Genomic DNA, 26,591 nt, shown 5'->3' on the forward strand with positions numbered 1-26,591 from the left:
CCATGAACCTGTGGTCCTCATCTGTTGCTGGAGCACAACTCCCAGCTGCTCCAGGGAACACCGCCAAAAGCGGTGCGTGCTGAGAACTGCAGTGGATCAATACCTGGAGGGCCACAGTTCCTCATCCCTATTCTAGACTATTCTCCCCGGGAATGTGGAAGCTCTCCCTAGAGAGAGAGGAGAAAAAAATAGGTTCTTCCCAGCTAAGGAAACTTCCTTCTTCATCGGCTAAGGCTTATGAAATGGGTTATTTGTAGAGCAAAAGAGTGACCTTTTGTCCTACAAGTGCTTAAGAGAGAGGGACTAGAGTTTCTTCAGTGACATCTTTGGAAAGTCACAGACAGACAGACCCATCAACTAGTTATCTGAAGTAACTACTGTAACAAAATTAGCAGGATAATATCCGAACACCTACCTTAAATGATAACTGAGGTGGAAGCGGTTAACAACGACTTGATAGCTACTCTTTTCCCTCTAACTCTCTAGTACTTTTCCTCCACTGCTTCTCACTGACAAAGCAAATCCTTGAATAACCTCACTTGTATCTTTTCCCAGAATTTTCACCTATCTGTGTTCATAAATGAAAGAAGGTCTCACTGAGTCCAACTGATTGCCAGACGCAGCCCAGAGAGTCAGAACAAAGCAATAAACCCATTGTTGCTTTTCAAAAGAAGTCCAAATACAGCCAATTAAAATGTTCCATGTTAAGGTGCAATGGATGATTCGCAGAGCTGTCCTGTGCTATTTCAGAAAGGAGATTCGGACCAGGCTGTAGATTCAACAGGGGAGAAATTTGCTATTATACAGAACGATGGACGGAGTACATGAGTAGGGCTGTTCAAAGAACCCTCTCTGGTCTTCAGGACTGTTGGGGTTAGGATGGAAATAACACAGTTTAGAACTTTGCTCTTTTCCTATTGCTCCAATGTGGACTCACAAATAATGATGGGGCAAGTTCCAAGTTATTCCTGCTCCTCGCTCACCACTAAAAAAGACCTATGCAGTGTTCTGGTTACAGCTTTCACCCACCTTCCAAAAGCTGCCTGATTTTAACTATCAGGGCTGCAGCAGCCAATTTCAGGCCAAAGAAGAGAAAGGGTTGTGTATTTTCTTACTGACACAAACCTGGGAAAATCACAGAAGGAAGACGGTCTCACCTGAGCATCAGAGTCTTGTAAACAGAGTCCCTGAGCTGGAAGACATGGTTGCTGACCGCCAAGTTGTGCTGGAGGCGGAAAGGCTCCAGCACCACGCCATCCCGGACAGGGAAGGTCAAACGCAACTCATCACAAGGGTTTCCTGGTGGGGCAAGACAAGAGAGTGGACTGATCATGACTGGAAGGTGCAGGGCCATAGGTGCAGGGATGAAACGGGGCAGAGGGGCCAATGCAGGCATGGAGGAGGCCAGGCTGACCCAGCAACAGGGGACACAGCAAGGAATTGTCTGGGCTGTGGGGCACAGCAAGGGGCAGGAAGGTGGGAGGGTGCTGCAGGTGGTGTAAAGAACAGGACCGGCTCCTGCCTTGACTCCACCAGGGCTCTCATTTCCTTTCCTCCCCCCGACTCTGTTGAACTTTGCAAGCATTTCGGGAAGGAATTTTGGCAACCCTCCCTTCTTTCTCTTAGCCTATTCCTGCTGCAAGTTAAGGAAGTCTCTGAAGACTTTTTCCCAGCACCAAACTGCCATTCCTTAACTGCCACGGAACCCCTCTGGTCCCCAAAATTCCATCACTCTGCAAGCGGTCCCAAATTCACATCAAGGTCCAGAGCCCAGTCGAGATGTAGAATCCAGAGGCAAAGCCTGTCCAGGACCCAACCACTTTGAGCTGCAGGGGTGCTTAGAGGTGCACAGGCACATGAATATGAACTGGCTGCCTCATTTTTCAAACCCTCTTTGTGGAAAGGTGCCCTACTCATTAAAAAGTAATGAGGGAGAAGGCCAGGTTGAACTTTTCTTGCTGAAAAAAATGTGAGTTTCCACGAAGGACTTTGTAGGTGTGTGAGAACATTTGCGCACCTCTCCAAGTTGTGAAATGGAGTGGTACAGTCAAGAAAAGCTTCACCACTTGAATTTTAAATGTACAACAGGGCCCTCTGATTGCATCAAAACAAATGTATTATTGGGTGCATTGAAATTCTTTTTGTGCCAACTCTTATGGAAGCTCAAAGGCATAACAAAGGCATTTTGGAAATGAATGCAGCCAGCACCTTGAACAAAAGAGAAGCACACTCTCTAAGACTCTCATTAGGGTCCAACTGTAGAAAAATACTCCAATGGAAATGAGCATCATGCTTATTAAACCAGCGGATTAATCTTTCCTGATCTGATTTTTCTTCCCAATGTGTTTGGAGTACCACTCCATCATCTCCACCAGCATGGTCATGGATGATGAAAAATGTAGTTCACACCTTGAAGGCAACAAGCTTGTGCAGCAGTTTTTGTTTTAACAGACAGATGTCACAGTTCACGTTTTGTTAAAGTCCAGTAAAATTACTTCACTTAGACTAAGTACAGCAGTGGAAAATCAAAACTGGTAAGTTTTAGTAACATAAATATTATGAGCAATGGAGCCACCAAATTAATTTTAATGAGTCAGAATTATGGTTCGCCTCGGGCTATGGTTAATCATTCGAAGAAGGGACTTCTAATGAAGGACCTAGCAGCTAAAAAGAATGCTTTTCTATAGATCTTATTGTGCAAAGGAGGGACATGGATGGGATTCCAAGGGCATTTCTCATCTGGCCTTGTGAATCACGACATGATACAGGGGAATACTTCAAGATGCAATTGCTTTTGAAAAGTGTTCCTTGCTAATGCAAAGTTGACTTACTGGTTGGATTCACATGGAGTCATGGATTGCTGAATAATCCATAGCAGGCTGGGCTTCCACTGTGCCAGCAGGCTAAGCCCAAAACAAAGCAAGCACAACCCAGCTTAGCATGATATGTGCCTCCAAGTCATTGGCTATGTACACACAACATGTGTAAGCAGATCAGTCAGAAATCCTATAGGCTGCACGTGCATAACTAAACTAGGTTAATTTTAACCTTGATTAATCTTTCTGTGGCTTAGTTTTTTGCATGGGCTAATTAGTTTCAGGTTCAACGTATTGCATAAATGCAGAAAATGGGTTAATTTGGCAACCAGTTTAAATGTGTTGGTGAACATAGATACAATATTCCTTTACTTGAATAGCTGGGTTGATAATTAAGGACAAACAGATCAACTGTGTTTAGAACCCCAATGGGGGTGGGGGGTGGGGATTGTAGCTCTTCATTTTGGGATGTATGCTTTTGCTGTATTTTAATCTGCTTGTGTTGGTTTTCCTACCTTATTGTGTACTGCCCAGAGTCTCACAACTGGGATGGTCTACAAATATTGTAAATAAATAAATAAGCAAGCAAGCCAGTGAGTTGTCATTATTAAATGGTGCCCCATCCACTCCTTAGCTGGGAGAAGCTATGAATCAGCCAGAATGGAAGGACTTTCTTGGCATCAAAGACTTACCAGATGGAGAAGGATGCAAAGAACTGATATTGGGAGATGGAGAAGGATGCAAAGAATTGATATTGGGTTTGATGTCTGGAAGGAATGGTGACTTCACTTCCTGTCCTGGGGACATGTAGGGAGGGATATTACTTCCAGGAGTCATTGGAGGTGTGGGATTACCAGGTAAGGGAGAGCTTGGATAGCCAGGCATGGATCTTCCCGGCTGAAAAGAGAACATAATAGTCAGACTTTATTAAATCATATGAAGCTTCAGCCCACGTTCTATTAAAAGCAATCCCAAACTTTACACAGTGGAATACAAGTCGAAAGCCTTCTAAATATTGGACAAGGAAAAGGATGGCTACATTTACATCCTACTGAACCCGTATTTTCCAAGCTAATGTTCTTGAGATGTGTGAACCTCACAGACACAAAGGAGTGGGGAAAATGGGCACGGGCATGTGCTGAGGCTTTCCTCCCCTTTTTCTGTGAGCCTCCCCCAGCCAGCCATTATTCCCTGAAAGTATTTATTTATTTATTTATTATTCAAATTTAATTACTGCCCATCTCCCCCAAAAGAGGAGGAGGGAGATGGGCGGTAATTTATGCAATAGGAAGAATTATAGGAAGACTATTTGAAGTACTGCATCCTTACAATCCTGCACAAGACAAGCCAAATAATGTAATTCTCAACGCAAGATCAAGAAGGTATTTCTTCCTCTTGGGGACAGTGGCATTATTTTCACAAGAAAGAGAAGAACTCAATCCGCCTTTGCTCATGACTGGTTTCTTCTTCTGGATTTTTCAACCAGAAGCTGGTTTAGGCCTGTTCTCACTTTTCACCAGTCCTCAAAATCCTGGGAATGGGCCAAGCATTTCACAGAAGCAACCATTTCCTTTATTTATTTATTTTTATCCGTTCAATTGTGTCCAATTCTTGTAGACTACCTGGACAAGTCCCTGCAGTTTTCTTGGCAAGGTTTTTCAGAAGTGGCTTGCCATCGCCTCCTTCCTAGGGCTGAGAGAGGGGGACTGGCCCAAGGTCACCCAGCTGACTTCATGCCCAAGGCAGAACTAGAACTCACGGTCTCCTGGTTTCTAGCCTGGTGCCTTAACCACTATACCAAACTGGCTCTCTAACTTTATAGACTGCCTTAAAGAAGTATTATGTGTCAGGCTTCTCCTCTGCAAGTTGAACTGGAATAGGGTAAACAGGGACATAAAGAGACAAGACTTTCTGATTTACTGTAGAAAAGCTAAGGAGACTTTGTGATCTCTATGTATCAAATACAAGTTCTATTTATACTCTGATAAATGTTCAGTTTCTTGCCTGTTTCTCCCACCTACTTTATGGAAAGGGCTAGAAACAACTCTCTTTTGGATGAGAGAGACAGTCATCTGTATCTTGTTCTGGTAACTGCAAGATCTGGTATCAGGCTGTGTGTTTCTAACCATGTGAAAACTATCTCCCATGCTGCATATATTTCAATTTTCCCCCAAATCCATTTCTTTTTCCTAATTAAAAACAATTGGAAAAAAATACACCCACCATTGGCCACAGAGCGGAGGCTGTTGGAAGTTAAAGTATAGCATCATTCTCCTTGAGCGAAAAGGGCAAATATGACCCATAACAGGGAATAAGAGCTACCCCCTCTGAGATGACGCAGGGGAAAAGGAATTAAAAGGGACAAAACATAACTGGCAAAAGATGCAAGAGAGACTGGCACTTGTCAACACATTATCTCCCCTTCCTTTAACACAGTTGGTAGAAATTTTCCTCCATTTTTTTCAAGGTTGGATAAGAATGGAAAAGATGCACTTTGTGCTAGCCAAGAAATGAACCCAACAAGAGGCTGATGGCAATTCTAGGCTAATATAAAAATACAAAAAGTCAAAGTCTTGCTTATGTAATGCATAGTTTGCTCCAATTCTGTTTAAGAAACAAGAAAAATGACCCAATGAAGACTGTGTGTTGTGCTGTGTGGGTAGGGGAAAGAGCAACGGATTAATGAGTGTGTGAAGGCGTGCTCTGGGTGGATAATAACCAGGAGGAATTTTGTGAACCTATGTAAACACATAAATAATTCATCCTGGAAATACAGCAGAGAGATAACACCTGGCTTCTACATCATTGCCAAATACCTTAGAAAGCCTCAGCAGGAGCAAACAATAAAACTCACCCCATTCATAGCAGCTTGTCCATAGCTACTGAAGTTGCCACCATTGAAATTGGCATTTTGACCATTGAACTGATCAGTAGGCTAGAAAGAGAAAAGCCAAAAACCATTTGTTACTAGAATAACCTGGGTCCTGATTCTCAAGGCAGGAGTTGCTTCAGGGTAACCAGTTATCCATCCATCCAGCTCACATCCCATTTTTACTCCAAAGGATACTGAATAGGTCTCACGATTCTACAGTCTCATTTTATCCCAAGAACCACCAATGAAGTCGGCAAACTGAAGATAACCGAGTTCTCATGTTACACTAGGGTCCTGCCCCTCTAGTAATTTTTTGATCAATTTTCTTCAGCCCAGAAGAGGGCTCAGCTGTGTAAACTGCTGACTTAAGTTCTCCAGAGATTTTGCTGTCCATGAGCTATTGTTGGGAATCAATTTTACAAGCTAAGGTGTTTCTTAAATGGTGAGTACTGGACACTGAATGGCAAATGAATTGAATCAAGTCCTTAACAATGGGAGGTCCAGGAGACTGGAGCATGCAGCCAACTAAACATCGCATCACCTTGGAATTGCCTAACCATTACAGAACTTTCTCTCAGGCCTGATTTAACGTCCTTCCATCCACATTGTGTTTATATAATTCTTCGTCTTATTATATACTATAGTATTATTGTTCTTGTAGGCTATTTTATATCGCTGGCCTGAGGCTGTATTAAAGGAACATTCATTCATTCATTCACTTACTTGCATTACACAACACATCAATCTGTACCTTAGTTGGGCTCGCACAGTATGGAAAGTCGGCCTTGCCCAGCAGGGTGTTTTGTAGATACATGCAACTTTCATATTGGGAGGCTATGCTGGCTACAGATTTGGGGAGGGGAAATTGAGCCTATCTGAAAGAGAACCAGGCTGAGAATAGTTGAACTTAACTGCAAGCCACGGTTTGCAAATCACAAAGACTGGATTCATACAGTGCAGTAAACCAGAAAACGGCCTGGACAAGTCCCTGCAGTTTTCTTGGCAAGGTTTTTCGGAAGTGGTTTGTCATTGCCTCCTTCCTAGGGCTGTGTGTGTGTGACTGGCCCAAGGTCACCCAGCTGGGACTAGAACTCATAGTCTCCTGGTTTCTAGCCTGGTGCCTTAATCACTACACCAAACTGGTTCTCAAACTATATAATATCTTAGCCAAATTGAGAATCCAACCGGGGTGAGATGGGAGTCAAGTGAATGAACAGAAGAGTGATCTGAATCTTAGTTTACCCAGGCACAACTGGCTGCACTGTGCATCCTTGGATTAAGTCCCAGGAAACAATGTTTTTTTTATTGCTGACTTACTCTATAACCCTGAGAGAACATTTTCTTCTGCCCCGTGAAATCATTCAAACAACCTGCATTAGCTCGCGGTGGGAAGAGTTGTTCTTACAACTGCTGGCTGAAGATCAGAACAAACAGAATATTTAAAAACCCCATAGCAATCTTTCCCCATCTGGCTACTTTCTGAGTGGTGCGCTTCAAATTTTAGAATCCTCCGTGATCATGGTCCAGAATTTTGGTAGCTGAAGTCCAGACATCCAGAGGGTTGGAGAAGGCTTCCCTAGAGAAACACCAGAATAATAGCGAAAAACCAAATGGAGATGCAGGTGTTTCCCCCCATTCCTCAGGGAGATGCTCTCTTGATGCATTTATCATTCCTACTGGGGATCTGCTTTCTCTCCTTACAGAATGAATGCCAGTATGTCTCTTTCACCTTCACTGAGAATCTTGTACAGCTGTTACCATAGTAACTGAGTACCTTATAGTATGGGCCGCTGGTACTGGAGGCAGAGAGATAGTGGCTCACTCCCTGTTGCAGTGGCAACCTGTGACCGGGATAGGAGGGGGATGGAGCAGATGGCTGAGGCACATTTGTGGCATACTGTCCGGCTTGGGAGGGGTACTGTCCACCTTGCATATATTGTTGTCCTGGATAACCCTGGAAGAGATCCAGAGAAAGGGCGGGTGAATGATGGCCACTTACAATTATGTGGCCTAAATTAGTAAACTGCTTTTCAGCAAGGAGAAGGTTGTCACATTACATTCAGGCCATTAAAATGATTAAAAACAATCCAGTAAGTGCCTGCATCCCGCAACGGCACCAAACCAGCAGAAAACAGAAGCCTAAGATCTAGCAAACGGTTTGATAACTGAAAGGGCTGGAGCCCAAATGCACAGCCTGTACTAGTAGGAAGATGCCTTGGAGCAGCAGCTGAGCAGGCTGGCCTCCCATGGAAGTAAATACAATGGAATGAGAAACACACATTCTGGGTTAATCATAAATGAACTAAAAGAATGAATTTTGGGGAATAAGAGCTACTCATAGCTTATTGAATAAACCATGACGGCTAGGTTCTTGCAACACGCTAAACCACGAATAAGTGTGTAGGGTGAATGAGTCCGTCTTCCTTCTGAATCAGCAGTACCTTCTCTGAACGGACATGAGAAACAGAGGGTACAGGCATTCCCTACCCCTGACGTAGAATTGTCTTAAGAAAGGAAACAAACAATCTGAAAAGCCTTGCAAAACCTCACTGTGAGCTTCTGCTGGAAGTTAGGATGAAAATGCTATCATGGTGGTGAAGGTTTTGTGGCCTGCTATTGTCAGAGAAGGTCTTCAACTGGGCTGAGCTGAATGAGTCACTAATGGAGTTCACCACATGCTAAGTGGCACGGGAAAGTGAAAACTTCTTGTGTCTTTCTTGATGCTGGGAGGGGGGCAAGGGGTGGGGGAGGATGTAACCTGTGACTGAGTGGGGCTGTAGCACACACTGGAAATGGGGAAGCAGGGCTAGCTGGCATCTTGTGACCTGCCTGCCTAGAGCATCACATCTGGCATCAGATAACCTTGGGAGGAGAAGGGTCACGCTCCCAGATCAAACGTCCCCAGAACATCTGATCCGACTCGCATGCATGAATGGAGTCAACATGTGTTGAGGCTTGCCAGTCAGTAGAAGTGGGAGGGGGACAAGCCAGGAGCGTGAAAGCATCTTGTTTGGACTATCCCTGGCATCCAAGGTCAACCGGCAGAGCTGTTGGAGACATCTGCACAGAACTGAACAGACTGGCACAAAAAGTGGGGGCTGCATACCGAAGAAGGGGGAGGGGGTTGAGTTCATTGGGCTGTTTAACTTGGAGAAAGCACAGGAACTTCTATCTGCAACTTTTTCACTGTACTGCACACGACACTCCATTAAAGAGATTTCTACTTAACCACATATGAATCGAACTTAATGGTAAGCTGAGTAGGCAGTCATCACAAGAAGTTCAATGGACTCCTAATTCTGCAGAAGAAAGAATGGGCAACTTTTTTCATCTAGGAAGCTACACTTCCCTTTCATGCCCCAGCTGGGGGCTGCAAACAGCCTGGTAGGTAGTGCTAAAACGTTACCACAGTGAGCTGGGTAGAAGGTTAAGTCTTCTGAAGAGACAAATTGAGGAAGGGGTTAACAAGGAGTACATCAAGACTTGCACTGAGTTAAGGCATCTTCTGGAAAAATCAACTCAGGGGAAGGGTTTAAGGGTGTTTTATGTCTCCATTACACACTGAGGCCATAACCTGCTGAAACCCAGGAAAAATGGGTCAGAAGATGTTTGTCCCATCCAACCTGGCATGGCTTGGAGAGCCCCAAATAGAAGTTGGAGGGCTGCAGATGGCTTACAACTGGCCCACCTCTGTGCTAAAAGGTTACAGGGAACTCTGCTGGCAGGCACAAATCTTTCTTGGGACTGTTTCCTGGCATTTATTTCTTTTCTAGATGTTGGCAGGTGCGGTCTCCGTCATTTTCTTTCAGGGTACAGCCAGTAAAGCTAACCAACTCAGCAAGTGCACTCTTTCCGCCAGTTAGAGACAGAGCAAGTTCCCTAATTGTAGGCATCCAGATCAGACAGAGAATGTAATTGCTATGCTCCATTCCACTCATTCTGAACCTGGATGAAATCTGCAGGCCCAGGAAATTGGCAGCTATAAACGTCTCAGGAGGGAGTCCTGAATGCCCAGTTCAATTTACAAGTTCTAATACACTTTCCTAAGATTGGCTCCATGGGTTTATCTCCTGCAGCCTTCCATCACCTCATGCTATTTTGGCGTACTGGAATTACAGCCCCCCAATGCCCAGTCGCCAAAGGCCACATGGCCTGGGAATTTTAGAATTACAGCTCCAGCACACTGGTGGGGGAAGTTGGCACTCCTTGGCATAGGGTTGTATGTACCTAAGGCTCCAAAGCCTGAGCTTCAAACCCTTCCACCTCTGCCACGCACCTCGCTGGAATAAGTTCTCTTGACACTTTGCCGGGGCATCTGCTGGCCTTGTGGGGGCGTAGGGTAGCCATGCTGGGGCATCCTCTGTCCACCATACAGGGCGCTCATGGCAGGACTCCTTGCTGTGCTCATGCTCATGGGTGACATTCCAGAAGCGTTCAACATGTTGGCTGGATTCATCCCAGGAGGTACAGCTGGTCCTCGGGGCCCCGAATGAGGAAGGAATTGATTGTTGAAAGGCTGCCCAGCACCCATCTCCAGAAAAAGAAAAAGGAAAGGAGTTAAATAGGGTTTGAGATAAAGCCAGACTCTGTGGGAACAGCAGTTCATAGGATAAGATACACCACCCTTGATGTTCTAGCAGTCTCTGTTCTAACCTTTCTATTAGATTCAGCTTGCACTTCAGCACGAGACAGACCGTTAGACGAGACAAGAAACGGCACGCAGGCCGTGTCAGCTGTAGACCGTAGCACTCTCATTTGCAGGCCTATCGCCTTGGCCCACAGTTATTTCAACTCTAAGCCCTTGTGAATTTGCCTCAGCTCATTCTCAGTGAACAGTCACATGCCCAGCTTACCGCTCCATACTGGCTCAGCTCCTGGCTCTGCTTTTCTTGCAAGGCAGCTACTGTGGCTGTGGCCGTGGCTGTGGCTGTTGCGGCAGCAGCTGCGACGGCGGCTGCAGCGGCTGCTTGGGTGAAGTCTGCAGGGGGTCTCCCAGTATGTGAAGGAATGCCCATTCCCCCTGGGCCGTTTGGGCTGCCTGCATAACTAGAGAAAAGGCGAGATTTATAGCCATGTTGCACATGTTCTTCACACCCTAATGATGGCCCCAATCTCATTTGCACAGAGCTCCAGGCTGAGTTGGGGGACCTCAGAACTGTTGCTAAATGGGAGGAAAAACAAGTACTGACATTAGGAGACAATGGGCACTACTTGGGCCCAAGGCTGAACTGGGTTTGGGCAACCTCTATGTGGCATTGTCGTCGCCATCATCATCATCAACAGCAACAAAAGATTCACACCCTGCTTTTCATTAAAGAGCCTCAGCAGGTGTCAGCTCCTGGCCAGCCTTGTCAGCCTTGAAAGTTAATCTAGGTCAGGCATGCTTGATACATGGATGGAAGACCACCAGGGAACAGAGTAGGAAGTCAGAAAAACGTCAGAAGGAGGCAATGGCAATGTACTTGCATACTATTGTCAAGAAAACTGCACAGTGCAGTCACCAGGAACTTGGAAGAACCATATTCCTATAAGAGCTGAAGAAGCCATGCATAATATTCCATCTTCATGTTTATCCCCACAACAACCCAGTGAAGTTAGGCAAAGAGAAAATGACTGGCCCAAAGTCACCTGGTGAGTTTCCATGGCTGAGGACCATGGAATCCCCAATCACAGTCCAACATCTTGACCACTAATCACCCTGTGGCTCCCAGGGTTTGCCTGGAGCAAGCTTATATGCCTATTTATGCAAATGAGCAATGAATTAGTAGGCAGTTTCATTTAACGGAAAGCTTTCGTATCAATTTTACGTAAAAAATTGTCTTTTGTCACAATTTAAACATTAAAAAGGCCTACCCAGGAACATTTCAACTGACCTTTTTTCTTGACAAAATATAAAACAGTGTCAGCAATGGAAACAAAGGCAACTGAGGAACCTTCTCTTCTGGACCTGCAGACTGAATACCAGAAGGCGCCTGTTTGCTTTGAGAGACCAGCACCTGGATTGGTGACCTTTAGGAAACGTGAATGGAGCAGGAGAAGGGCTAGTGTTGACTCCTGCTTTTTAAAGGTACTGGCTATGAATATTTCAAACTGAAATGCTATAGGTCATAAACTGCACCTCTCTCTGTTTCTGTCCAAATTATAACTGCAAACATAGGGGTATCTTCTGTTGCTATTTTTGGAATGCTGCTGGACAGGTACACTCCCATCGGTCATTGGCATGGGGCAAGTAAAAGGCCAACCAAGAAATTTAACTAAGACGTGGGTGCTCAAAGTTAAAAAGAGAGAGACAGAGAAAGCATGCTTCTTCCTAGGCTTCCAAGACGCCTGTTGCCAAACCCGATTCTTCAGTTGGCACTGGCAGTCTGGATTCTACACCTCGGCAAAACGTTTTGGACATACAATAAGAATTCCCAGTATTCCTTCAGCTCGCATGCAGTGCAAGGAGGTGAGAAGCCCATCAAGGCACGGAAGGATGATGCTGTACAAGTAAAACGTTGAGGAGACGAGGCGGCTAGGCCTATGACTATGAGGCGGCCATCACACTTACACACTCACATACCCTGTCACCCACTGATGTGGCACCAGGCGTAGCAGAAAGGGCCTCTTTGTGCAATTAATAACAAGCTCTTCTCTTCATATATCTCTGGTGACTATTCTCCTCTCCCGGCACACGGGGTTGATTCACTAATTATATGGGAAGGTTAAAGAAAGAACATTCTCACTATTTTAGGATTCCAGGGAAGGAAGCAAATGACCTTTTTCCCAAGAGAGAGAAAGGGCAGAGGTGGGTGGGGAGATTCTCAGAATGGGTTCCCATGACTCATTAACTCATGGTTTGCTTAACCACACAAACTCTGGTTTACAAATCACAATGGCAGCGTTTACCCAACACACCGAAGTGCAAGAGAGCAAACCACGTTATGGCTCAGTTCAATGTGTGGATTCAGTCTGAACTGTCCAGCAGGAGACATTTCTGCATGTTGACCCAACTGTTTCAAAGGTGTGTCATTTGGCTTAATTTTAGTACTCCCCTAAGCTCTCCCACTAAGCGCTGTGAATTCATGGTCTGTCGGAAATCATGCCAGACTTAGAAACTGCCTGCAATGGCTTGTCATCTGGGCATCCTTGAGCCAAGTCCGTGCCATAACCACAGAGTGCATCAAGAGACATTTCTGGTGCTTGCACTGAAGGTGTGGAATAGCCACCAAATTATGAAGGCTGGAACTTTTTTCAACACCACCGCAAGACGTCCGTCTTTAGGGTAGAAGGATTTTTGTACCCAGAGTGAAGCAGCTATTGAGCATATGTAGTGGAGGATATTAAATTCAGAAAAGCAATTGGGAATTTCATTATCTGGGTTTATTGAGACAGGGCAGGTTAGGAATTTAAAATGAGAAAACTCAGATAAGGAGTGTGTGGCTCCAGTGAGCTGAAATTCTTAAGAACGCCATCTTTTTGCCAGATATGAATGAGAGGAATGGGTAGAAATTTCTTCCAAGCTCCAGATATGACAATCATTAATTATAGGTGAATGTTTAATCGGTTAGATAAACCAGCAATGGATTTCTACAGAATTTTGCTCAAAAATAAGCCCTGTGTTGTTGAGGAGGATCAATTCTTGGGGCATGCATAGCACTGCTCCCTGATTTAACTAAGCTGCTGATCTTGAAAAATGCTGATTGGAATTATGGTCTCCATGCAGGAGAGAGGGGAAGACATGAGGAACTTCCACAAAACATGGAAGTTGTAGACTTGGCTTGTAGACGTGCAGAGAAGACCTTCTGAGAGGCTGTTTCCAGGTTCTTGGCTAGAGAGTTTATCCAAAAAAATAAAGCACAAATGAGTAATCAACAGCTCAGTGAAATCACTGAGGCAGAGGAGAAAGGCTACCAATGAACCACCTTTCCTGGTTCACTGCACGATCACGTGGCCAGTTGATTGCACACTAATAATTCCAAGAACAATCAACCAGGCCAAATCCTAGCTGGACATCACAATATGGAGGTTATACCTTTGCTTGTGAGTGGCTCACTGTTGTGTAACTCATCCAGCACAGGCTTGTGGCTTCATGTTTGTGTGAACTCGGCTTACTGTGGTTGTTGTTTCAACAAATTATGGTTTAACATGCTGTGCTGAATCAACCAAGGCAAGCTCCTTTCCCATCAAAGGCACCATACCTGCTGATCCAACTTGCCACCCAGGACCTACCTTGTGGTGAAGCCTGGCCCTCCAGGGTATGAACTGCGACTGTACATCCCAGGCTGCACGTAACCTTTGCCCGTTGAACCCTCAGGGAAAGGCTGCTGTCCCATAAATTGTGGTGAGTTCATGCCAGAGCCACTGCTGGCCACGCTGGGCATCATGGGATTGCCAGCGGTGTTTCCTCCAGGGCCCATGGGGTTTCCAAAAACCTGCAAAGGATCAAGGGAGGAGAGAAAATTGGACTAGATCAGCAGTGCAAGGATCTACTTTGTGGTCCAGCAAGATGTGAAGAGGGATGAGGTAGGAGATCAGAATCCAGACAGTTAAAAGAATCAGGTGTTTCCAAGCATACAGTCAGTCCAGAAATCAGAACTGAGTTTACGTTCACTCTTAGCAGCCTCCTCTCCATAATGCATCCATCAGCAGCCAGATTTAGGGAGGATGGCTGACAGTCCTTTTCTTAGAGAACCTCAACTTCTTGCTGCAGAAAACACTAGAGATTGACTGGATTTCCCTTTTGCTGCTTCTTGGACTAAATGAATTCAGGCCTGTAGCCCCTAAAAGTATGGGGTGTTGGGGGAGAGGGGGGAAAAGAAAGGGGGAGCTTCTCTGGCCTTTTAAAAACCACATAAAATTTATAGAACAGAGAAAACTCAGGGGGTGCCCCAGTCTATCTACATTCCTGCTGTCAATGAGTCTTCCAAGCCTCAAACTTTGTAATCTGCTCAGGCTACTTAATCTGGAGTAAATAGCAATGTCTGATATTGTTAAGTTAAATATCAGTGAATAAAGGAACCCAGAAAATGGCTAGAAAGACTGTTAGGAGGGCTGTACTCCCCTACTCTTTCAGAAGGGCAGCAAAGGGATAATTTTTACAAGTGTGTTTCTCTGAATTCCTTCAATTTGCAATCAGATGAGACTTAGGTCATTCTGAGATCCAGTTCCCATTTAAAGCAACCAAATGAAAGCAAAAATGTTGTAAAGACTTTTTCTTTCCTCCAAACTGTCAGGCCTCACAGCTGAAACAGAATTTCGAAGAGATGATGTGCTGCTTGTGAAAAATCTAATATCTCCTTCTCACCAGATGAGAATTCAGTTGAGAATTTTTGGGAATTCCTGGTCAAATCTAATATCTCACCAGCAGATGTCAGAGAAGGAGCCAGAGTAATATAAATTAAGGTGCTGGCTTAGGCTCAAACTGAAGTCCATCCTCAACTCCCTGGATGATTTTGGCCCAGCCATTATCTCTCAGCCTAGCCTACTTCACAGGCTTGTTGTAGAAAAATGGAAGGATGAGTTACTAATATGCAGCTTTGAGCTCCTGGAGGAGAAGTAGAATATACATCTAACAAAGATTCAGTTAGAATCAGCATTCAACTCATGCCTGGGAACGGCTGCTCAGACACAAGTCCCAAGTGAAGAAACTCATTTCCCAGGAAAGTACATTCACTGACTGCAGCAATTTTAACTGCATTTAAGTGTGAATGAGACCTACCAAACTTGGTGGGACTTACAGGTAGAAATGCTTAGAACCATGCTGTTAATTTAAAATGAGCTGTAAAATTTGCAGTGTACAGAGCTGAATTAGGTATGGCTTATTTTATATATTTGTTTGCTCTCACTTAAGCTCACTTGTATATACAAACAATTTAATCTCCCCTTAAGCCACAAATGTATTAAGTCTCTTCTGTGGATTGAGCTTTTGGCTCTACCAGTTGGATGAAACAGCCTTCCCACAAAAGGCCATGTGAAAACAAATTAGTTGGAAATGCTAAATGCCTCCCTGTGCTGTTTTCCTTTGCAATAACAGATTAACATAGCTACTTCCTTGGAAACTTTCGCTTTCCATAGCATGGCCACGTTCCCTGCAAAACAGGTGAAGATTTAAATATACCAGAAGACAGACTTAAAGCTGGTAGATGAGTTTTAGATAAACAAAAACAAGACGTCTTTGTGGAAAGACTGGGTACAGGGCCTGGAAGTAAAGCTGATCGTTTTTTCTTCTTTACATGTTTTGTATCAGGATTGGGGTGGAATGGAACTTGGCAGGGAAAGTCCCTTGTGTGATACTTGGTAGATCATCCACCCAGCTTTCTGCTAGCGTGAACCCTCATGGAATGCACTGGAACAGGGGAGGCAAAAGGCTCAGCTGGGAAGTTTCCCATGTAAATGAGTCTTCTCTGGTCCACGTTTCAGAAGTCCCTTTCCCCTCTCTCCTCTTTACCTGAGTGACTGAAGGTGCCTTTTGAGGAAAAGGCAGGATGCTTATGAAAAAATATCTCCACCAGAAAGAAATTAAGATTTGGGCTTTGAAAACCCACTTGTTCTCACTGGAGTTTTTCATGAATTGTATTTTTGGGCAGCTGGCTTTACCGATAATTGCCCCTTTGATATCGTTGTTTCAGTGTATTGCTGCACTGGCTGCATTAACAAGCTTGGTAGGGGACTTTTTTAAGGGCAGCTTAAATGTAATTTTAAGTGAAAATCAATTCTTTGGTCCAATGCCTGTGGAAAGTGATGGGCTGGGGAAGTCTGCTCCAGGCTCTACTTTGGCAAAATTCCAAAGGAGGTCCAGCCTGGGTGCCCCATTTCCACTCCCTGCCCACCCACCCTCCTCTCTCCAACCTCTCTCTGAAGGCTGCAAAGGGTACCTGGCTTTGGGATGTGTTGCTGACGCCCCAAACAGTGGTTACCACCGAGAGAGATCCTGCAGGCTGATTGGTATTCTGTTGCCAAGGAACTGACTCGTAGGCATATGAACCATCACTAGGAAGGAAAGCAAAACAAAACATCACTGATGCGCAATGTCAGTGATTAGGAACCTCTGGGGAAGTGTTCGGGGAAGGGGCATGGGGAAAAGAGTGGGAGATATTTGCAACTGGATAAGAGGAAACCATGGGTGAGCCATCCTGAGCAGCATACAAAAGTAGGACTGCTAGATAGTTATTGGCCACGACTGGAAAGTGAAGTCTCCATTTTCAGGAAATTCCAGAAATGGGGAAGACAGCAAAATTGCAGAGAAAAGCTGCAGCTTTTAGGGTGGTGGGTTTTCCAGAACTTCTGGTGACCCTTGCTCTGGTGCACTTACAGGCTACTTACACTGCAGCTCCTGTCCCCCACAGACAAGATCAACCTTTGGATTCATAAGCAAGAATGGGGCAGCTCCTTGGATGCAAGCAGGGCCCCAACCCTATTTTGCCCCCTGCAGATTTCATGGTCACCTTTTTTCAGTGCTCTTAAGCATCCAGTTTGCACCTTAAACTAGCCAGCCCTCACCCCAAAATACAATTTTGGTTCATCCCCCACTCTGTGACATTGCCAGTCTCCTTAGTGGCCAACTGAAAGTGCACCTTATTGGACCTGGCTGCGAAAAGGAAGCTCCCCACCCCTGCCTTTTATTAGGCAGTATGTCCAAATGAGAAACAAGACTTGCTGATAATTCAGGGATGGGAAAGTCTACATTCCATCCATGAATCACCTATTTCCAGCTTTTTTGCAACCCTCAGGGCTGGAGGCTTTAATGAAATGAAAGGCATCGGGATGCTGAGCAATGAGCCAACATCACAAGATCCTGGTGCAGAGTTGCCCCATGGTCCCAGGACGGTATACCTCCAGGGACAGGCAGAAAGAGGCATGTAAAAAGCTGAAAGAGGAGGCCAGTGCTGTCATACTCACCCATGCGGGGTGGGTGGGAGCGATGGTTTCATTGGGTTCATGGGGGTCATTGGCTACAGGGAGGTAAAGGGGCTGGGTGCAGGATCCAAGGCCACACAGGGAGACCGGTCACTGCCTCTCAGATGTCACAGTGGCAGATAGGCTAGAGGGAAGCAGGCAGGAAGCAAGACATTAGCAGCTGCACAGAAACAGAGGAAGTTTCTTATTCTAAGTCAGACTATTGATCCCAGAATTGTCTACAGTATTTCCTAACCTGGGCAGCTTCTAGAGATGTGGACTTCAACTCCTGCAGTTCCTAGCAATGACCATGCTGGTGGAGAATTCTGGGAGTTGAAGTCCATACCCATACCTCTGGAAGCTGTCCAGGTTGGAAAACACTGCTGTAAACAGATGGGCAGCATCTACCCAGGGTTCCAGACAAGCAGTTGAGTGCCTGGGGTATGCCAAACCATGTGTTTTGATGTAGTCCAGTGGGTGAGTCCAGTTGGTACAGAATCTACTCTATTTTCATCCTGCTACCTTCCCCCAGGGTCTTGTGGTGGGGTGGCTCTTCTCTCCCTCTTCCATTTTAACTTCTCAACACACTTGCAAAGAAGGTGAGACTGAGAAAGATTGAGACTGGGCCCAAGTCCCCAAATGAAGATATTTGAGCACGAGCTTCACCTCTCCAAGACCAATACTCCTGCCTATAATTTACGACCGATCCCTCAAGTGCAACCTCTCCAAACCAGAGTGGCTGGGTGGAGCTGACTGCCCAAGACACACACAACAAGATATAGAGCTTCTCTCACAAAATATGTGCTCTCTTCCCTTGGCCTTGATGATATGACCTCCCTCATTGGTTCCCCTCATGTCCTCAGATACCCTCTTCTTCTCCAGCAGAGTCAAGGCCAGGAGTGGGTGGCAGAGCTGGCACCCAGTCAGCACGACTTTGAGCTCTTTTGTTCTGGAGCAGCAAAAGTCTCCCCACCCCTTTCCAAGATCCCATGCTTAATATCTAGGCCATGCAGGTAACTGCCAGATAGCCAAGTGCACACCTCTTGTGTCTTGTCTTCCACAATGATTTGTCTGTGGCTCTCTCCCCCTAGTTTTCCTGAGGGGAAGTGGCCCCATTTGTTTAGCAGAGGCTTTCTGCTCTGACTACGTCAACTTTATACAGCGGCCAGAAGGAACTTGGCGTACTGCCCAGATATGGCAAAACAAGGTCCTGGCAGGAGCAAGCTGCCGAGCTGGCCTAGTTACACCAGATTAACTCTGTGTTGCCCACAGCTTTCAAACACACTCAGGAATGCACATCCATCACTCTACCTGGACATCTGGCCCTTGGAGCCTGGAAGTGTCATCCCATTCTTTGTTATCACATCAAACAGAGGAAGATGCTGGGGGCGGGGGGGGGGATGCCACCATGAAAAGCAGTTTGTTCTCTCAACAGCTGCGATATACAACCTGTATTCCACACCCTAGAAGATGCTGAACTATATCTCCAGCAGTGCTGGTCAACATGGTCAATGGTGAGGGCACCTGGGAGGTGTAGTTCAGAAACCTCTAGAGGACCACAAGTTCTCCTTCCTGTCATTAAAAGTCGCAGCTAGGTTCACACAACATGCTCAGCCTTCACAGGGTTGGTTTCATCTGATTTTGACTTTGCGTGCGCAAGCCACACCAGGAACGAGGTGCAAACCTAGCCATTTTGGTGTAGACAGCACACTGTGGGTAAAGAATCCATGAGTGTGTGAAGCAAAGTCCGTATGGCTGTAAGAGAGTTGCCCCAACATTCTTGGGGTGAGGTAGTTCAGGATAAAATAGAAGTTTTGCAAGTTTCACTGCCTGCCAGCTCCAGATAAAATATTGCTTTGGGACTATGGAGGGCCACTACCATGATAGTAAACAGTATGAGGCCGAATGGACAAATGGCCTCAATTAGGTTTCATGCCTACTTAAATCCCGCTCCCCTTTCAGGCCCCAGTACATGGACACTGGTTTTAATTTGATGGCCAAACTGTGACACAACCAACATGCTCAGGAGCACCGTGTCATTACTGGTGACAGGACAGGCCCTATTCACACGTTGCCTCCTCTGCATGAGGAAGGAGCTGTCCTTGTTTTCCTACTTTTCCAACATGTCTGCTCTTTGCAGTTCTATGCGCCCTGTGCAGTTCAGAGCCCTGATTGTACAAGGGATTCTAGATCATATGGGGTACCTTGACCCACCTACCCATGCTTTGCAATGCACGGAGAAGGGAAAAGGAAACCTTTCAACCGAAGCCATATTTTTCTCTTCAAGCAATGACAATCCTGTGAGCTGCATCCCAAGGCTTAACTATGGCTCTGAAAATAGGACAACTAATAGAGGCAGACTGGTACTGGCAGTGTGCCTTGAGTAGGGGATACTAAACAGTGGGACAATTTATGTGGAGTTGCAGATTCCTCTTCCCCAGATGGTGCCCTCTACATAAGTTATATGTATAACTGTCATAAATCCCCAGGCAAACGTTTGGGACAGAAAATACTCTTAGAAGCCTTGCTGGCAAGAGGTTCAAATTCGCCATACAATTGCTCGCTCACTGAAGGCGGGGAAAGGGGAGAGATATACCTTTCCTAACAAAGCCCCCGTGGAGGCACAGGACTTGGCAAGACACCTGAGAATATCAGTCGCTGATGCCAACCCTGGTGAGCTGACTTGCAACCCACCCTGCCAAATACAGTAAATGCTCCCGTCTTCACTTCCCATAATAGAGGCACCCAAGAACTGGCTGCTCTGCTTGAGATCACTGAAGAAGAAAACCTGTGGCCAAACTGCAAACACAGACTCCACTTAACATTGCAAACTAGCCTTGATGTTTTTTTTCCTCTTTGCTTCTGGGTCACAGTTGCAAATGTGCACTCTTAACTATGCAGACACCTTGGGGAATGTCTCCAACTAGAACTGCTATAACAGGCTTGGGTTTTTAGATGGAGGAGGAGGAGGAGGAGGAGGAACCACCTAGAGTGAACCCAACTGCCTTGACCAGAAGCTGGGAAAGCCGGCATCTCTTTCTTCTGTTGCTTTTCCTAGATAGTGGGAATGACAGTAAGAATAGTAAAGCAACCATGCCAAGCAAGATAGAATTATCTGCACTTGGCTTCGGGTAGGAACCACGGGAAAGCCCATTTCCAGCCCCTTCAAGACTGAAGAGAAAATAAGGGAGAGAAGTGCCAAGGCCCCCAGATTCTTCCCACCACTCATCATGTGCAGAATCAAAACAAAACTTTTGACCAAAAGATAAAACTGGGAGGATTTCTATCCTCATCTGGTCCCAACACAAAGACTCTAATGCCTCCAATACTGATGTTCCCAGATTTTCCATGTATGGTCCTTTCCAGGGACAAGGAAAATGTCTACCAGTGAGGAGTCAGAGAAGAGTTTCCACCCCACCAGCTAAAAGAGGAATAGCTAAAATCCATTTTGAAATCAATGGGGGAAGATGTAATCAGGAATAGCTCCACAAAGATGCTCTTATTTGTTCATGACTGGGGTGAAGACATGGAGGGGAAACCCCAGGATGCTTGCCAGGCTAAGATCTCTCCCAGCTTTTGGAAGAGGGCAAAATAATTCTGCCTTGCTTCCAAGGGGCTAGTTAACTGGTGTCTCTTCAGCCACCAACTTTGGGCATTCTCTCCTTGGTTTGGGGAGTTTGGTTTGCTGATTTTTAATTGGATACTTTAATTGGATGTTTTTAATGTTTTTTAGATTAGCCTGATTGCTATTGTGTATGAGTTGGCTAGACCCAGAAGGCAGGATAGAAATCACACAGCAAAACTCAACAAATTTCATGGACAAGGTGTTGAGGAAGCACATGAAACGTGGATGCTTAAATAATTTGCACGTCTCCCTAAGTTCCCACATTATGCGTGTGCATATTGATTCTCTCTCCCCTAGGATATTTTGCTTTTTTGTTTGATCATTTTAGTTACCTACTTTTTTGACTTGATGTTTTTGCTTGTTTCAGTAAAGTGACACACACCCACTCCAAAAAATGGAGATCACTATGTTGCGGGGCGGAAGGTGAAAAGAATAGAAACATGTTCTGGATAAAAGGTTTCTTGTTGCTTTTAGAGCAAGGCAAGAGGGTGGCAGTTGCAATTTTTTGGCTGAGCAAATCTCATTGACTCAGGAATCAGCTTCCATTGACGTCCCATCACGTGTAACGCAAAAATCACTTTGCTAGTAAGAAAAGGGGATGGAATTCTTAAGAAAGTCTGGCACAAAGAATTACTTCTATAGTGATTCCAACGAGTTTTGTTCAGGACTGATCTCTGCCTTTTAAAAGGATGATGGTGGGGAAAAGTATAAATTTGCATATAGGTAACAGAACAGGTATTTCTATTAATTTTAACAGCATTAAGTGTGCCTGACAGAACAGTGACTAAGGCTCTTGTCAAGAAGAATACTCCCATTTAAGGCTGCTATAGCTAATCCACTGAATGAGCACTGAATCTGGTGCTCATGCCACATGGATGGTAGATGCCTGTTGACATGTCTGCAGCTTCCCTAGATCTGTGTAACCATCCATAAGGGCATAGAAGCCTTGTAAACTTGCCTTAAAGTACTGCTTGCCTGCATTCATTTAAACAAGCCAGCTGAGGACTGGCGGAAGAAATGAAAAGCTGCATTTCTGTGTTAGGTGAGGAAAAGCATGCCATCCTCCTTTGCCAGTGCACTTCTGATCAGCGGGGACTGCCAGGTTAAACAAGGACATGTTAAGTTTATGGAATGGCTTACACTTCTGGTCTTCCCTTTCCATTATTGGTGATCCTTTATTGTTATTATTAACTATTTCAAAAGCTATCGGTTATTTATTTATCTTGCTGTATCCTTCTGACAGATCTTAATCAAAGCGCGCTGAGCCCAAGAAAATAGGACTGGTGTAGCTAAAGCCGTCCTTCCTCTTGTTTCTGCAACAGGTTCTCGGCTCTATATTACTGGAAAACTGTGAACACAGTTTGAGGGTGCACACACACACACACACACACTTTATTAACTGGGACAGCTCCTTCAGAAGGAAATAATGCTTAACCCCAAAATGGATTAGCTAGTAAAAGATGACAGAGTGTCAGACAGAAAAGAGACTCTCAGTTAGATATCTGGGGTGGGGAGAAAAAAAAGGACTTACATCTTGTGTGGCCTTCCCAAAAGCAGTGCCCTGCAGATGTGCTGGCCTTCAGTTCCCATAATCTCTAACCACCAAGGCTGCAGATTATGGGAATTGAAGGCCAACTCTTGTGGAGGACTGTGGGGGTTGAGGAAGGTGGGACCCTTCCCCATAAAACATCTGATAGCAGCTTGGAAGAAAGTTTTGCCTGTGGGGAGGAACCCAGGAAAGGGAGGGGAAGGAAAAGTAGGTTCATTTCTCAGCTAACCAAAACATACCATCTGACAGCTTCCAACTGTCAGTTCAAAACCCCGTTTCCCTCAGACAAAGCCATTGCCTCATCTGTGACTGACCACAAGTCTTTTAACTGCTCTTCTGCACATTTAACGAAAAAAAAGGGTGTTCTTTTTGCAATGCAGTGTGGGATTGGTTACCGAGGAAGGGAATACAAACACACACAGTGTGTGAGAGGGAAGGGGAGAGAACACAGCAAGAGCAGAGAGGCAAAGTGCAGAATGGGGCAATTGGTGGTTGCAATGGGAGGACAAAATGGTGACACGAGTGGAGCACCAAGGACCACAGGGAGGAAAATTCCCTCCCTCAATTGTTTTGTAGGAAGCTACAGTCAGAGATCCTTCTGCACTATGGAAAGAAATATGAGAGAGAGAGGGAGAGAGAGAGAGAGAGAGAGAGAGAGAGAGAGAGAGAGAGAGGGAGAGGGAGGGAGAGGGAGGGAGAGGGAGAGAGAGGGAGAGAGAGGGAGAGAGAGGGAGGGAGAGGGAGAGGGAGAGGGAGAGGGAGAGGGAGAGGGAGAGGGAGAGGGAGGGAGAGAGAGAGAGAGAGAGAGAGAGAGAGAGAGAGAGAGAGAGAGAGAGAGAGAGAGAGATGCTGAACACACACACACACACACACACACACACCCAACAGAAGAGACTATGTGTAACTCAGGGTTGAACTGTAAAGTTCTTGGTTCTCTTTGAGCTTGGTTTTTGCAGACATTTGTTTTGTTCCCCAACTACTGATGATGTGACCTAGTTGGGGAACAAAACATCTGCAAACAAACTATCATGCTCAGAGAGCACCAAGGACTCCACATATAAACACATAAACACTTATACCGCAGAGGAAGAGAGAAGAAAATTGGTCATTTCTGAAGCTGCTCCCACCCACAGCTATACTCTGCAGTGCAGATTCACCAACTTGGTGCCTGTCTGATGTGTAGGACAACAACTACCATAAGCCCACCCAAGAAAGCCATGAGAAGTGCCTCATATTGGGCGTTTGGGGAGAGATGCCAGCCCAGCACTTCAGAAGATAGGAGTCTGAAGCATTCTGTGAGTCTGCCCCTTTCTCTGAGGACAGAAGTGCTTTTCCCTGGGTTCAAGTTGCAGATTTTTATTTAAATAAAATAAAACCGGCCCCTGTTCCTTAATCCCCACTAACTGCAAATGTTAATGGACGATCCATGCTTATCTCCTTGACATGAACAAGCTTTACCTAATGATGATTAAGACAGACAAGCTGCTCTTAAAAGGTGAAGAGACATTCTGAAAAAGGGCAGCACGTGGTTGGCTGAGAATCACCCTTATCCTTTGGGAGAAGATGGTTACAGGGGTGGGGCTACCCTCATTATTTGATTAATTCCATACCTATGACACCATGTAGGCAGTAGGATATTACATTGGGCAAGGTACAATTTATATTTTTCCTATTTTTTTGGGAGGCTGTTTTTTTTAAAAATACTATTAAGACAGCTGTAGGCTTTACACTACCTTTCTGTGCGTTTCTCCCCTCAAAATGGCAGTAGGTTGTACTATGAATTTTTGGCCATCATGCTGCTCATTTATTGCCCTGGGGACACAAGAAGTGTTTGTTGACTGGAAGGTATACTACACTGAAAACAGCTGAAATGTAGCCAGCTAACATAACTACAGTTGGAGCATCAAAGGAATATCTACTTTATCAAAGTCTCTTTTTAAGCTAAACCTAAACTTTGAGTTGACCCAAGTTTTTTTAACAACTCTTCCAAAGTATTTTTTTAAAATCATGATAAAGAAATAGTGCTTCTGCAAATTCTTTTGCAAAACCAATCAAGTGCATGCATCCCACAAGTGGTTTCAAAATGATTTGGCAGTCTTAGCTAGCTGTGCAAGCATGCAGAGGGGGAACATGTAAGTTGTCCCCGTTCCACCCCCCAAAAGCAGCTGTAAGTAAATTAATCTTTTTGTCCCCTCTCCTGGCCTTAAAGACTACCATCCAGATCATTACTCAATGGATGTGCAGATGAAAAGATATGCATACTCAAAAAAAAGTAATATTAATCTCTTTGCTATTCACATCTTATTGAAAGCAGAAACATAAACTGATGGGAAAGGAAATACCTGATATTGTACGCAAATGTGTGTCTATACACCCACAAACACACACGCACATGCAGAACTTTTCAACATCCAAAAGTTCTGCTAAATTCAAAGGATTTCCATAGCATTTTAGTTAGTTCTAAGAAAGGCATTTTACAAACAAACAAACAAGGACTGAGGTGGACAGGGGTTATATTTTCCATGTCTACCTCTCTCCCAAAGTAAGTGGTGAAGGCTGATCTAAACATGGAGGGACTACAGCTCTGTGTTCAGGCAGCATCATATTCACCCCCCCCCCAAATCTCCATGTATTGGAGATTTTTGTTGACTTCTGTTGCTTTCCCTTAGCCACAAGGAGGTGAAACAAGGGGAAATATTTTTTTAAAAGTCTACTCTGCCATATGGCCTGCAAAAAATGCAGATGACCACTAGATGGCAGCACACAGGTGCAATTTGCTGCCATCTAGTGGCCATTTGGATTTTTTCAACTCAGATCTGGTAGCTCTAATATAGTCTGAAGCAGGAGCGCCTGCTTTGCGTAAACACAGTGAACAAGAGTCCAGTTCTGCCTAGTTAATATCTTTCTTGGATTCTGTCAGCCTTTAGGAGTAAACCAGGTCAGGAAAAAGGCACCACAAGAAACCCAAGAACTCTGCTTTATTGATATAGGCTATAATAACAGAATCTTGAAAACCCGGTAGCTCCCTCTTATACTAAAGAGAATCAAGGCGGGGCCATTTTAAGTTTCTTTCTTATGCCTTCCTGTTTTCCAGGACTAAGTTTATGTTTTCCCAACAGTTACCACATTTTTTCTCCAAGGACATCTCTGTATTCCTCTACAGATTTGCTATTCTAACTACTAAACCCGAAGACTATTCTGGTTGGGTATTGTGGATGTTATATTTCCTAGACATCCAGGTTGAGGTGCACTGGCTTAGTGTGTTATCTAAATCTGACACTGGTAGCCTTTTAAACCTTTAACAGGGTTGAAAATCTTACAAACCTTTAACAGGATTGTAAGCGGAAGAGTGATTTTCACTTAGGAAACCTGGTATATAAAGGTACAAATAGCTAGTACCTCCCAGTCTCGAAGACAAGTCAAAGAATCCATTTTAGTAGGCAAAGGAAGACAAGAAACAGACTGGAGGAATGGGTGCTGTTTAACTGATCCTGGTTTATTGTTGCCTGTAAATGTGACATGTCAGGTATATACTCTCTTAGAAGCATTTGTTCACTTGCGTTTGTTCTGCAATACAGAACAGAAAGCTAAAGCTCCTTCTAGTTTACCCAGTACATAATTTTTCAGATTATGCATAATTAAAAAGAACCAACACCATGTTTATCCACCAAAAGATTTTAAAAGATTAATTAATGATCAGCAGTGGATTTCCTCCTTTCATTTTCAGGGGGAGAGTGATAGAAAGCAGGGTGAAGCACAGAGGCCTTCAAGCATCCTGTACACATAGGGGTGGTGGGATACCACTTCAGCCCTTCCGAAGGCTACCAGCTTAATACCCTTCCTAGATGAATA

General features: G+C 44.9%; 1 protein-coding gene across 1 annotated transcript in view; it reads right to left on the minus strand.

Annotated features, from left to right (window-relative positions):
• ZMIZ2 (zinc finger MIZ-type containing 2) overlaps window positions 1–26,591 on the minus strand; it is an 82,649-nt gene that overhangs the window by 16,196 nt on the left and 39,862 nt on the right. The window contains exons 2-10 of the mRNA XM_063311397.1: window positions 17,569–17,710; window positions 16,545–16,659; window positions 13,900–14,102; window positions 10,542–10,734; window positions 9,965–10,219; window positions 7,463–7,642; window positions 5,671–5,751; window positions 3,509–3,713; window positions 1,158–1,299 (exon numbers count right to left, since the gene is read on the minus strand). Of these exons, the coding sequence (XP_063167467.1) occupies window positions 1,158–1,299; window positions 3,509–3,713; window positions 5,671–5,751; window positions 7,463–7,642; window positions 9,965–10,219; window positions 10,542–10,734; window positions 13,900–14,102; window positions 16,545–16,659; window positions 17,569–17,618 (1,424 nt within the window). The 5' untranslated portion in view covers window positions 17,619–17,710. The remainder of the gene's footprint in view (window positions 1–1,157; window positions 1,300–3,508; window positions 3,714–5,670; window positions 5,752–7,462; window positions 7,643–9,964; window positions 10,220–10,541; window positions 10,735–13,899; window positions 14,103–16,544; window positions 16,660–17,568; window positions 17,711–26,591) is intronic.

This window comes from Candoia aspera, chromosome 9 (genome assembly GCF_035149785.1).
Source record: "Candoia aspera isolate rCanAsp1 chromosome 9, rCanAsp1.hap2, whole genome shotgun sequence".
Taxonomy (NCBI): Eukaryota; Metazoa; Chordata; class Lepidosauria; order Squamata; family Boidae; genus Candoia; species Candoia aspera.